This window comes from Peromyscus californicus, unplaced genomic scaffold (genome assembly GCF_007827085.1).
Source record: "Peromyscus californicus insignis strain IS unplaced genomic scaffold, ASM782708v3 Scaffold_21__1_contigs__length_65335640, whole genome shotgun sequence".
Classification (NCBI taxonomy): domain Eukaryota; kingdom Metazoa; phylum Chordata; class Mammalia; order Rodentia; family Cricetidae; genus Peromyscus; species Peromyscus californicus.
In genome coordinates, this window is record NW_026294514.1 from 56,126,867 (window position 1) to 56,138,857 (window position 11,991).

The 11,991-nt window shown below is 53.4% G+C and overlaps 2 protein-coding genes across 2 annotated transcripts; both read left to right on the top strand.

Annotated features, from left to right (window-relative positions):
• The first annotated feature begins 2,178 nt into the window (after positions 1-2,178).
• Positions 2,179-3,521, top strand: Otos (otospiralin). Its single transcript, XM_052749280.1, has 3 exons — positions 2,179-2,286; positions 2,423-2,449; positions 3,098-3,521. Exons 1-3 carry the CDS (start codon positions 2,229-2,231, stop codon positions 3,280-3,282), a joined length of 270 nt encoding a protein of 89 aa, XP_052605240.1. The 5' UTR covers positions 2,179-2,228; the 3' UTR covers positions 3,283-3,521.
• A 1,907-nt stretch (positions 3,522-5,428) lies between these two features.
• On the top strand, positions 5,429-10,494 carry Cops9 (COP9 signalosome subunit 9). The gene is made up of 3 exons (XM_052750387.1): positions 5,429-5,934; positions 7,642-7,714; positions 10,233-10,494. Exons 1-3 carry the CDS (start codon positions 5,872-5,874, stop codon positions 10,268-10,270), a joined length of 174 nt encoding a protein of 57 aa, XP_052606347.1. The 5' UTR covers positions 5,429-5,871; the 3' UTR covers positions 10,271-10,494.
• The last annotated feature ends 1,497 nt before the right edge of the window (positions 10,495-11,991 follow it).

Here is an 11,991-nt window from a genome sequence, read left to right on the forward strand (position 1 = left end):
CCCCCCCCTTCTGCCATGTGGTGGCATGGGTGAGGGAAAGATGCCCTCCCCCTTTGCCCCTTGCCACCTGTAGCGGGTGGGAAAGCTGGTCCTGCCCCTCGCTGGCCGCAGCACATGGGAGATCGGAGATCAGAGATCAGACCCTATAGGGTTAGCAGCAAGAACGTCTACCTGCTGGGTCATTTTAATGGCCCCTCTTGAACTTACTTTGAGCGATCTGCAGGATAACAGGAAGAGAGAAAGAGATGGATGGGTGAGGTGCAAAGGAGATGTGTTCTGAGTGGCAGTGGCCCTCCAGATGGGCCAGGGAGGGTCTCTATCCAGGTCAGTGAGAAAAGGAGTCTGAAAGACTCAGGTAGAGTGAAAATGTGTGGGGAGTGGAGATGTGATGTGGGGAAGGATGTGTGTCCCGGAAGGTATGAGACCTGGGAGATCGACTGACCTCAGTAAGCCAGCGTAAGTAATAGAGAGCTGCTGACAGTGGGCCTCTTTAATTTAGTATTCTTATGCAAAAGTAATAAACTGAGGAAAAGACGCACCCAGAAAGAGAGGAGAAAGCAGACACCCAGGTTCCCCTCCCAGACCCATCGCTGCTTATTAACTCTAGACTTTTCTAAGTTCAGTCTTAGGTTAGCACACCAGTGTTAAAGGTACCACACATTTCCTTCTCTGCCATGTTTCTACCACAGGTGTCTTCAAATACGGGCTCATCAGGGGTGGACAGGCGACTGCCACACCGTGGTGGACCTCTGATGGCCAGATGCTCAGGCTCAGGGTGTCTGCTCCTTTGGGTTCTGACTACACCCCTTTCCCTTCGCCAGGCCCTCTGTGTCCATGCTGTAAATCACGGCTGTGAGCACAGCTGTGCTGTCCTGACTGTCCTCGTGAATCACATACCTGGAGGTGGCTTGTGGATCCTGACATAATGGCCCATAGAAGCAGCCTCACCTCTTGTGGCACAGAGGCCAGGGTTCTGGAAATGAAACCCAGAGGCTTTCTGCTGTATGGTTACAAGCCAATACTACCGGACTGTACCCCTCTCTGGGTCTCTGGTTATATTTAGGCTGCTACTTGGGAAAGTATAAGTCATGAATTGTTTGGATGAGGACTTGAGGGACAACTACGATGAATCTGGGACCCTTGGGCCACACAACTCCAGGACGGGGTAGCAGAATCCTTGAGAGTCCTGAGATTTGGGGAACCATGGAGATCATTACCCCGGAAACAGACCCTGTATCCAGTAGGGTGCTAGGACCCCCAGGGGGCACAATGGAGACCATTAACCTGGACATAGGCTCTGCGTCCAGCAGTGTTGAGACCTCGGGGGTGGGGACACAGAGCTGCACTTACTTGGACAGGTGGGCACAGGTTCTAGTAAGGGATAAGCACAGTAGCCAAAGGGTCTCTGTTAGCTGCTGATATTCCCTTGGCTGGGACAGTTCCCCCCCCCCCCCCCGGCAGAGGCTTGGAGGAAAGCTCTGGTCTGGGGAAAGGGGTCCAGCCTGGCTCCACACTTTCTGTCCTGGCTGCTCTGCCAGTGTCCTGGGTGAGGGAGTGTCTGCAGGCTTACTCAGGAGGCCATGGGATCACAGAGGGCCCATAGCACAGGACTGGGGTCTCAGCAGCTCCTGTATCAGATTTAGAATGGCTCTCCTTGTGAGGAGGAGGGGTATTAGCTGCACCCATGCTGAACTCAGCTTTGAAAACTGATGGATTTGATCTGTGATCCAATTCCCCTAGCTGTTCCCCCAGCTCCTCCCTCCAGCCAGCAGGGAAACAGAGACCCATAGTCCTCTGCCCGGGGATGAAATATTCAGTTTGATGGCTTGGGCGGGTGGTGCTTCCTTCCTTGTCCCCAGCCCTCCTATAAAGAGGAGCCTGAGCGTTGGCAGTCGCCCCACAAGGCTGCAGATTGGGCAGAGTAGACCAGCAACAAGGTACCCTCTGGGAAGGTCTGGACTGCTCTCTCTACAGATAGGGTGAACCTGATGTGTGTGGTGGGGGTGCGGGTGGGGAGTCATCTCTTAAGCAGTCAAAATTAATAAGATTTCACTTCAGAGTAATGGCTTAGGAAGTCAGAAACAGAAGTAGCTATGAAGATGCCAGGGTTCCCAAGGGTGGTCCACTTTGGGGTGGCAGGATGGGCCAGTCCTAGGGGGCAGCAGCAGCATCCCTGGCTTCCTCCTGCTGCAGGTGGTCCTGAGTGTATTGAGTGCAGCTTGGTGAGGATGCAAGCCTGCGTGCTGTGGTGGCTGGCCCTTGGCATCCTGCTGGTGATTCCTGCAGGTGAGGGGCCGCTCTGGGCCTGGATGGAGCATAGCTTTCCTACCTCTCCACGTCTCTCCTCCACACTGGCCTTGCTGAGGTCTGCAGTGGTTAATGGAGGGTTACCCTGGGTGATGACTCTCCTTTTCTTTTGCAGGAGCCAAGCCGATGCCCGAGGAAGCAGGTACATTTTTTCAATGTCTTTCCTTTCGCTGGCATAAGTTACTGGTACAGGCAGGTGGGTGGGGAGCAGAGGTTGCTTATCCCCAGCAGACTCTCCTGGGAGTATGACAATGTAGATGCCGTTGCCAGCAGGGAGCTGTGCATGCTAAGGGATCCAGGACAGCATCAGGTCGGCCTTGTCTTCTGTCATGTGGGAGCACCCAGACAGAAGGGAGATGGATGAGCCCTCAGGGTCCCACCCTCAGCCTGGGCTCAGACCCTGGGTTCTCTCAGGAGTCCCAACTCAGCCCAGTCCCAGCAAGGTGACCTGTCCTGTGCTCTAGAACAAGGGTGCTGTGTTCTTTGAAGCCTCATCCGGCATGATGCCTGAGCCCCTCATCCATCACCCAGCTGCCTCCCTGCCTAACATCTCCCCAGACAAGAACAAGGCCCCACTTTGTACTTCCTTCCCCCTTCCCCTCTGTCTACCAGACCAGGTACCATAACGGGGAAAAGGTACACTCAGAATGGTTCAGACTACACTCCTGTGTGGGAAGGTTTCATCATTGTGGCAGGCCCTGGGGGACACCATCCATGTGCCCTGGCTGTAGAGGGGGTGTTCTTCCAGGGATGATGGACAGGCCCTGAGGTGCTTCCCCATGTCTTTCAGACCCCTACACTCAGCCACCAGCCATGCCCTACTGGCCTTTCTCCACCTCTGACTTCTGGAACTACGTGCAATATTTCCAGACCCAGGGTGCCTATCCACAGATCGAGGACATGGCCAGAACCTTCTTTGCTCACTTCCCTCTGGGGAGCACCCTGGGCTTCCATGTCCCCTACCAGGAGGACTGAGCAGTGTCCAGTCTGCTGCCTGCCTGTCTGCACTGGCTGGGGCCTAAGGTGGTCTAAAGACACAGTGATGGGCAAGGGATGGGACGCGTGATCAATAAACTCCCCATGAAGATGCATAACACCCCGGTGGGTTTCTTTCAAGGAGCCGATGTGTGCTGTATCACTCTGTGAATTCGCTGGGCTTTATTCTGATGAGTACTGAGCACATCTTTAATAAAAACAGGCATGATTTCTATTCATACGAGTGTCAATCAGGTCTTGCACCCTTAGGTATCACCTTGTCATTCTACCCTCATAGTGACCCGGGCGTGGGCTGCGGTGGCCCTGGATTGTAGGTGAGGAACCTGAAACAAAGACACCGGTACAGCCTGACTTGTTAAAGCCACGTGCCTAGTTATGCAAGCCAGACAGCATCCCAGGCAGCTCCTCCCCTTGGCTGCCTATGAACAGCAGTCACGGTGGGGCCAAGCATCCATGCTTAGTACAAAGCATGTTGGGAGAAGCAGGAATCAAGAAGTCATATCCCTGTCCGTGAGGGAGAATCATAGCCCACACTCAGTCTTTGAGGGAAAGATTCCAGGTTGAGGCTGCTGGGGGAAGGGGATGGCCACCCTGGATAGCCCTGTGGGTGTGGGAGGATGTGCAGACAGTGTAACATAGTTCAGGTGCAGCCGATGTACAGTTGGTGAGCTTCCCCGACACATACAAGGCATAGAACACACAGGTTAATGCCCCCACACTAGTTGGGAGAGAAACTGAATACCAGGCTCCTCTTGACTGCCAGTCTGTCTCAGCGTCCTTGCTGTGACCTTCACTTGGGCATCTCAGGACAACATTGACCTGGCATCTGAGGCTCTCCAGTCATTGCTTACTTCTCCCAGATCCTGCACTTAGGCTGGGGGGTGGGGGTGGGGGTGGGCGTACAATGACTGCCCAGGCCACAGTTCCCATTGTATCTTGGCTAAGTCGGTTTCCCTGGAGCCGTCTTCTCCCTTGACCCCCATTCTCACTCTAGCAGCCCAGACCCTGAGCTCTTGACTTCTCAGAGTTGTTACAGGAAAAACAAAAACAAAACAAAACAAACAAACAACCACAACAAAATGAAACGGTCCCTGAACACTATAAAATCAGAATAAGGGAGGCCATCCAAAGCCATTGTGACAGGTACAAGAGCCATAGCCTTGTACTGCATGGAGAGACTTGGCTCAACAACGTTCGCAAACAGGGACTGATTGACAGTCAAGGAGTGGGGGGGGGGGGGGTAGATGGGAAATGACTCAGGAGTAACAGGGGTTTTGCTGAAGGAAGGGTCGGATGACACCATCTGGGGATAGTGGAGGGTGATGAGCCTTTATATCAGACGTGGAGGGCTGGCAGATATCAGTTGGTTTCTGGCTTCTTGCTACATTAACTTCACAGGGATGTTTATTAAACCTAGATCTTGGGGCTGGAGAGATGGCTCAATGGTTAAGAACACTGACTCCTCTTCCAGAGGACCCAGGTTCAATTCCCAGCACCCACATAGCAGCTCACACCCGTCTGCAACTCCAGTTCCAGAGGACCCAACACCCATGGCAAAACACCAATGCACATAAAATAAAATAAAAATAAATAAATTTTAAAAAACCCCTAGATCTTAGAAGGAGGCGCACAGAGGGTCCTAGGGGGACATCCAGGAGCCTCACTAGAATAGTCTAGACTGTCAGAGCATCTCAGGCTTTCTCTCCCAATGGACCTCCCTCCATCCCTTCCTCGTCTCTTTTTCATTCATTCTTTAAAAACCACGGTACAATACAATATAGCACCCTAAAATGAACCACCTCTCAGTGAACACACCACAGATATAACGGACACCCCCCCCCCCCCCTCTAGGACGCTTCACTTTGCAGATCTGAAACGGTGTCCACCAAACATCGGCCACCCCCAAGCCACTGCACTGCGGCACTTCTAGGAGTTTCGCTGCCCTAGGGATCTCATAAGAGTGGGGTCACAGCGTTTGTTTTATTTCACGTAACAGCATCCTCGAGGCTCGCCCATGCCCACGGGTTAGAAATCCCTTCTTAGGTAAGACTCCACACTATCCCACCGCGTGGATAACGCCTGTTTTGGCTTTGTCTGCGCACATGCATCCGTGGGTACTGGGCTGCTTCCTCCACTTGACTGAGGTGATCCTGAGCGATTGCCGAGTGAACCCAGGCTGGGATTCTGGGTCACGGCCACTGTGCACAACTTTTGGATGTCTGCTACTCCTAGCAGCGCCTGGGGGTCCCATTACCCCCACCTTCTCGCTACCGCATTACCGCCTGCGGTATCTGTATAGTAGCCATTCTGGCGGTTTTGAACTGCATCCCTTCTGGGAAACGGACAGTCTCCTTTCTCCGCCAACTACTCGTGCTCGTGGGGTGCTGCAGGTCCTTTAACCGGTCACCGCCGCCCTAGCCTGCTCCGAGGGAGAAAGCTCAGATGCCCAGGAGCCCGGTCGGCGGGGCACCACCGAGTCGCGGTCCTCCCGCGTCTAGACCTGTTCGGAGGCACGCCGGAAGTGGATGAGGCTGGCCGGAAGTGAGCGCGCAACGCCGCAGCCCCGAGATGAAGCCGGCCGTGGATGAGATGTTCCCCGAGGGCGCGGGGCCCTACGTGGACCTGGATGAGGTGGGGCTGCGGCAGCGCGGAGCGGGGCGCGGGGGGCGGGAGCACGGCCCGCAAACGCGCGCGGGAGCCCACGCCTTTGGGGATCCAAAAGCTGCAGGCCGGTGGTGACGGTCGCAGGGCCGGAGTCCGTGTTGGGGCTCCTGACAAAGGGAGAGAAATCTCAAGCGAGGCTTATGGACTGACTGGCCGCCAGCACCAAGCCCTGGGGGCAAGGGCAAGAGGCGATGTGTGGCATTTGTGTGCATTGCGCTGGGACTCGGTGAATTCGTGTAGACACACAGTTTTGGAGCCGTCTTATGCCTCTGGTCTCCAACATGGTCACAGAGCGATTTTAATCTGCAACAGGTGTTCCAGTGAGGTGGCCGGCTCTTGTATATCAGAGCCTCTTGCACCCCCGCAAAACTCAGCGAGTAGAGAGATGCTCAGATGCAGCCCTGTCCTTAAGAGAGGTCAGGTATGGCCAGAAGAGGCGGATTGCAAAACCGAAGTGTAATAATAGCAAGGGTAGGGGGGTGGGGTGCCCTACAGAAGTACCCATGGGATTTTGGTTGGCGCAGTTGAGGTTCAAGAGGGGAGCTTCCCTTGAGTCAAATGGTGAAGGATGTGTCCTGTTGTCATGTGGCCATCGAGGAAAAGAGCCATCGGAGCAGAGCTCGGGAAGAGTGATGCTCCCTGGCCCACAAAAGGAAGGGAATGCCATGTAGTTGGGCATGGAGGAGGGGGAACAGGCAGGGCCGCATCATGTAGCCTGCAGAATGAGTGTATGGGCTCTGTGATCCAGTGTTGAGGCCGTTGCGTCCAGCCCCAAGCTCCTCAGTACTGGAGCAGGTGGTGTGAGGGCTTCATAGTGAGGAGACACAGGCCGACTTCCTGTGGAGGTTGGTCCTTTGGAGGCTCTGGAGTTTGGGTGTGTAGGGAGACAGTAGAGAAATGGAAACAGGAAGGATTAAGACTCGAAGAGGTTCTGAATGAGGCAGTGAAGGTAGGGGGAGCTTGGTCAGGATTTCAGAGGCAGAGTCTGTATGGCTTACTGTGGTGATGGGGCTGGGGAGGGAGGCAGAGAGTCCAGAGAGCAGATTTGAAAGGGAACAGCAGAGGTGTCCAGCCGTTTGAGAACCAGGAGAGGGTTGAGCATGCAGCCTTGGGGCGTTAGGGCCCAGGCAGAAAGGGGCCTGGGCCAGCTTTCTGGGGTGCTGCTGCCTGAGGTCTCTGCTCCTACCTACCGGGTGACTAAATGGCACAGAGTCCCGAGAGCATCATATCTCACAGATTGGGTGAGGCCTGATTTTACCACCACCATATGGTGGCCGCCCTGGAGGGTCCTCTGAGAGCAGCATCCCAGACCTCAATGCTGGGATGGTCAGCTTCCCAAGGGGAAGGGCTGTGTTCTCAGTCAGCAGACTTGCTGCTGCACTTTTGTGGCCTGTGCCATGGTCCAGGAGGGGGCTGAAGACTCCAGCAAGAGAGTCCTACACTGGGCAATGCCAAGGAGGACTCAAGGAACACGGGACCTTGAGAGACCTTTAAAATAATTTGCTTGGCTTCCCCATTCACACTACTTCCTTTGTCTGGAAAATTCTGGCTCCAACTTGAGCATTCTTCCTGTCACCAGTGTTCTGTCCCAGGGAGTACGATGGATATGGTAATGGACCTACCACCTGCTTTTAGAAAACAAACACATGAACGACCTCACCTTTCCTTCTCCAGGCTGGAGGGAGCACCGGCCTCCTGATGGACTTGGCAGCCAATGAAAAGGCAGTTCATGCGGACTTTTTTAATGGTGAGTGTGCCAGGATTGGGTGCCAGGCTTAATCTGAATTTCCTCTGCCGTAAGCAGCTTTGTGTCATGGATAATTTGGATCGTGGAACAGTGTATCCCAGAGCTTATGCCCTTCTCAGTCCTGTGCCAAGTTTATGGAGTGGTCATCTGGCTGTTAGCTCTGGCTGTCAGCCCTATTTGAGGGGAAAAACATGAAATAAAGCCCTGCCCAAGGTTGAGTTTGAGCACTGGTATGGATAGCATAGGCAAATGGACACATTGCTTATGACCTGCATCCCAGCCCTGGGCATAGGGACCTGCGTGGCTCTGTCTTCCCTCTGCTCTGTCCTGTTGGTGGCTTGTGCCCCATCTTTCCTGGGTCACACCTGTTTGCCCACCTGGATTCTCATGTCCTCTGCTGGTTTTGTAGAGGGACAGCTGTGCTGTGCTTGAGTTCAGCCTGTGTCTGAAGTCAGGACAGAGGGCGTACTTCTGTCTCATAGCTCAGAGCTTTCTTAGTTAGAATATTTTACCAAAGAAACAGTGAAAGCCGACTGTGAAGTCTCCAGGCATGCGACAGGGCATGTACGGCTGGGCTTCTGATTTCTGAGGGCTTCATTCCTACTAGTTAACCCTTACTTAGGTTCAAGTGGCATATGGAAGTTTAGGCTCAGCTTCCTTTTGGGGGGATAGGAGTGTTTTTCTCCCCTTTCATCCCACTTTAGCTCTGTGGTGCATGGCTCTCCAAAGAACCGTGACTCATCCTGCCATGTTGGTTTCTAGCTTACTAGGGTCCTGAAGTCCTGAGTCCAGATGGGTTTGGGGGCTCACTGGCAGGTGGCTGTTGCTTGAGTGGGGAAGCCATCTGTCAGATGGTGCATTCCTCCCTGGGGACATTGCTTCTCTCCAACTGGTGTCAGAAGGGGCTGGAGGTGGTGGGCAACACACATAACACTGGAGCCTTCAAAGACATTTCTCTAAATTCTGTTCAAGGAGTAGATGGAGCAGGACTGCTTCCCAGCCCGGCCTTGTGGGCCCTTGGGAGGTTCCTGGCTCTGTGGGGTGTGCCACCTGTAGGGCTCATAGTGTTGAAACAGGACTCCTTCAGAGTCCCATTCATCTGGGTCAGCTCACGGTTTTTGAGGGACCAGCTGTCACCGTGGTCACTGCGTGTGATCCTATAGGTAACAGGTGGCCTGACCTGCACTGTTAGGGAGCACCTGGTACCGTGGGCAGCAGACTCCCAGCTCCCAGTGACCATGCTGGACAGGGAAGGAATAGAAAGGGTCCCTGTCTCCGCTCCTGCCTACTCAGTGCCTGAGCTCAGGAGAGAGTGTGCTGTTCCACGGTTCGTGCCAAACCCCGGTGCTCCAGAAACCATGTATTGTGGTTTGAGACTTTTGGCTAGGGCTTCTGTCTAGGCCTTTTGGCTTCTCAGACAGATGGGCTTTGGAGCTGTTGTCCGGTGGACATGGGTCCTAACTGGATCTGACTCTCTCTTCCCTTCCTGTGGTTTATAAGTAGTGGAGATCTACATAGGCTGCAGACAGGCAGATGAGGGCCCTGGCAGGCTGGCCAGTGTTGTGAAGAGCACTATCATAGGGCGGCGTCTCTGGTGACAGGAGTGGTGTCAGGGCAGTAACCATCCAGAGAGACAGATGATGCCGAGGTCAGGAGGCAGGAGAGTGGAGCAGTCCTGCATGGCCAGAGCTGCACTGTGGACACGGCCTTTGCCCAGAAAGGCCTAATGTGGGGAAAAAGGAGGCTTCCTGCCTGCCCGTCAGCTCTGGCCGCCCAGGAGACAAACTCTGTACACTCTACTCTCCCGGTGCAGGGACGGCACTGCTGGTGTCCTCACACAGGGATGGCCTCCAGCCTGCAAGGTGGCTGTGCATGTGTCCACAGCACCCCGTGTGCTTTAGTAAAAATGCCTTCTAAATTAAAACGTGATTAATTGTAGCCGGAAGTTTTCCTGTGCCCCACCCGGCCCACAGCAGCTTATAAAATAATCACTCAGAGGCTTAATATTAATGACAAACTATTTTGGTCTATGGCTCAGGCTTCTTTCTAGCTAGCTCTTTCATCTTAATTTAACCCTTTTCTATTAATCTATGTTTTTCCACGTGGCTTCATGGCTTTACCTGTGTTCCATTACATCTTGCTCCCCCAGCAGCGCTCAGCATCTCCTCCCCCCCTGCCTTTCTCCTCCCGGTATCTCTGCTTGGATTTCCCGCCTGCCTCTAAGCTGCCTTGCCATAGGCCAAAGCAGCTTATTTATTAACCAATGGTAGCAACACATATTCACAGCATACAGTAAGACCATCCCACAGCAATTAAGAATATACTGTAGGCAGTACTGTCCTCCAGAGTTCCATCTGCTCCCCCTGGCTGGATAAAGTTGAGAGCCTTCTTGGGGAGTCCACTGCTGTCTACCACTTTCTCTGCCTTTCCACCTGTTGTCAAATTCATTTTGAAGCAGCGTCCTCTCTTGCTTTTTCGGTACCTGTTAATGTGGTTTTTTTTTTATTTGTTTTCGTAGATTTTGAAGATCTCTTTGACGATGATGATGTCCAGTGAAGCTGTCCAGTCGTATATGCTCCACATTTGTGATGTGTCTCAAATTTCTCAGGACAGGATCGGTTGATCATAGAGACCTTGCAGAGATCACTAGAAGTCAGGACCTGGTCAGCCAAAGGAGGGGGACTGTCTGAACTAGCTGGGCGCTGCTGTCTCTGAGAATGCTAGCCCCTTGTTCTTATGTAAATTAAAAAACAGTACCCTAACAGGCAGGGTAATTGTAATTCCTGACTTGTGGATGAGTGTCGCAGTCTCCTCCTCTCCTTGTGCAAACACACCATGCTGCTGCTTTCCATGTGCAGCGACTGGGGATGCACTGGGCCAGCATGGGCTGTGCAGACTGTGCAGATGTCTGCCAGAGCACTTTGAAGACCTGTCTAAAGGTGCCCTTGCCCTGTGGATGGAGACCCCTGCGCACCACATTTTTCTTCAGCCTCCTTCTCAGAGCTGCTCCTATTGCAGAGCCCCAGGTGGGAAGATTCGGGATGCCTAGAGTGATGATTTTAAGGAGGTGCCGTCTCCATGAGAAATGCTGACTGGTTCTTCTCAAAGGAGGATGCAGAGGCTGTGGGGGACAGTTTTTAAAAGACTTACTAGCCAAGGTCACAAATGGCTGAGACAGTTAAGATTACTATTTCGTATCAGTGTCACAGTAAAGTAAAGAGAGCTGTGTCGTAACTACTCACATGTGCAGAGAACCTTGGAAGGACACAGCATGGCCCAGAGACCAGAGCTAGGAACCCCAGAGGACTGCCTTCTGGCCTTAGTTCAGACTAGTGTAGTCCAAGCTGCATCAGGGTAGTGATCTACACATGTGAGCCTGTGCATGCTCTGTGGAGTCCACCTTTCCCTTCACTGACGCCCGGTGGCTCCTTCAGTGCTGAGGAGAGGAGGGAGCTCCCTCCCCTCTGACCTGTCAGGGTCAACTCCAGGGGAAAGGAACTTCAGCTTCTGCCTGCTGTTGGCACCTGCTCTTTCCAGTGACACACCTTCACGGAGCTTGTGCCTCATTAGGAACACTTGGGGACATTTCGATTGGCCTACCTTCTGTCAGGTCTCACACAATCTCACAGCCAACAGTGGCCATGCTTCTGCTGTGGGAGATGGAAATGCCAACATTCCATGAGAGGGCCTTTTCTTAGCCAGGGCAGGGGAGCAGCAGGTGACCCACACAGCGACAGCCATGATTTATTTGGAGAATGTTTTCTGTTAACCAAGAATTTTGTGGTCCTTGTTGAGCCTCTGAGGGAGGGAGCTAGGGGAGTCCTGTGTGGGTCACATGGCCTTTGAGACAGCAGTAGAGAAGCCGTGTTTGGTGTCTCAGTCTGTCTGCCTCAGGGAAGGACTTTGGAGGGAGTGCTTCTTCCCTGCTTCAGGTTTGCTGCTGGGTGGGTAAAAGCTTCCATTCCCCTGTGGACACTGCCCCAGAATCAACACCAGCTGTGTGAGCCAGAAGACACTTAGGTGTGTTACCAAGATGTGGGAAAGTGCTAGGGAGGAGACAGACCTCGGAGTTTGTGTTGTTTTGTTTCTGAGACAGGTTTCACTACGTATGCCCACCTGTCGTGGAACTTGCTGTGTAGACCTGGCTGGCCTCAAACTCACAGAGATCTGCATCCCGAGCACTGGCACTAAAGGTATGTGTCACCCCATCCAGCAAGCATCCAAATGTGTGGCAAACTGAAGCTGAACCAGTCGCTCTGCTAACATAGCCGTACTTT

What these genes read in the sequence shown, in the direction of transcription:
- Cops9 (XM_052750387.1), top strand. Translation starts at nt 5,872, where the DNA reads ATGAAGCCGGCCGTGGATGAGATGTTCCCCGAGGGCGCGGGGCCCTAC. An exon ending in CCTACGTGGACCTGGATGAG is followed by an intron (nt 5,935 to 7,641) that starts GTGGGGCTGCGG and finishes TTCCTTCTCCAG; the next exon opens with GCTGGAGGGAGCACCGGCCT. An exon ending in TCATGCGGACTTTTTTAATG is followed by an intron (nt 7,715 to 10,232) that starts GTGAGTGTGCCA and finishes TTGTTTTCGTAG; the next exon opens with ATTTTGAAGATCTCTTTGAC.
- Otos (XM_052749280.1), top strand. Translation starts at nt 2,229, where the DNA reads ATGCAAGCCTGCGTGCTGTGGTGGCTGGCCCTTGGCATCCTGCTGGTG. An exon ending in CCTGCTGGTGATTCCTGCAG is followed by an intron (nt 2,287 to 2,422) that starts GTGAGGGGCCGC and finishes TTTCTTTTGCAG; the next exon opens with GAGCCAAGCCGATGCCCGAG. An exon ending in GCCGATGCCCGAGGAAGCAG is followed by an intron (nt 2,450 to 3,097) that starts GTACATTTTTTC and finishes CATGTCTTTCAG; the next exon opens with ACCCCTACACTCAGCCACCA.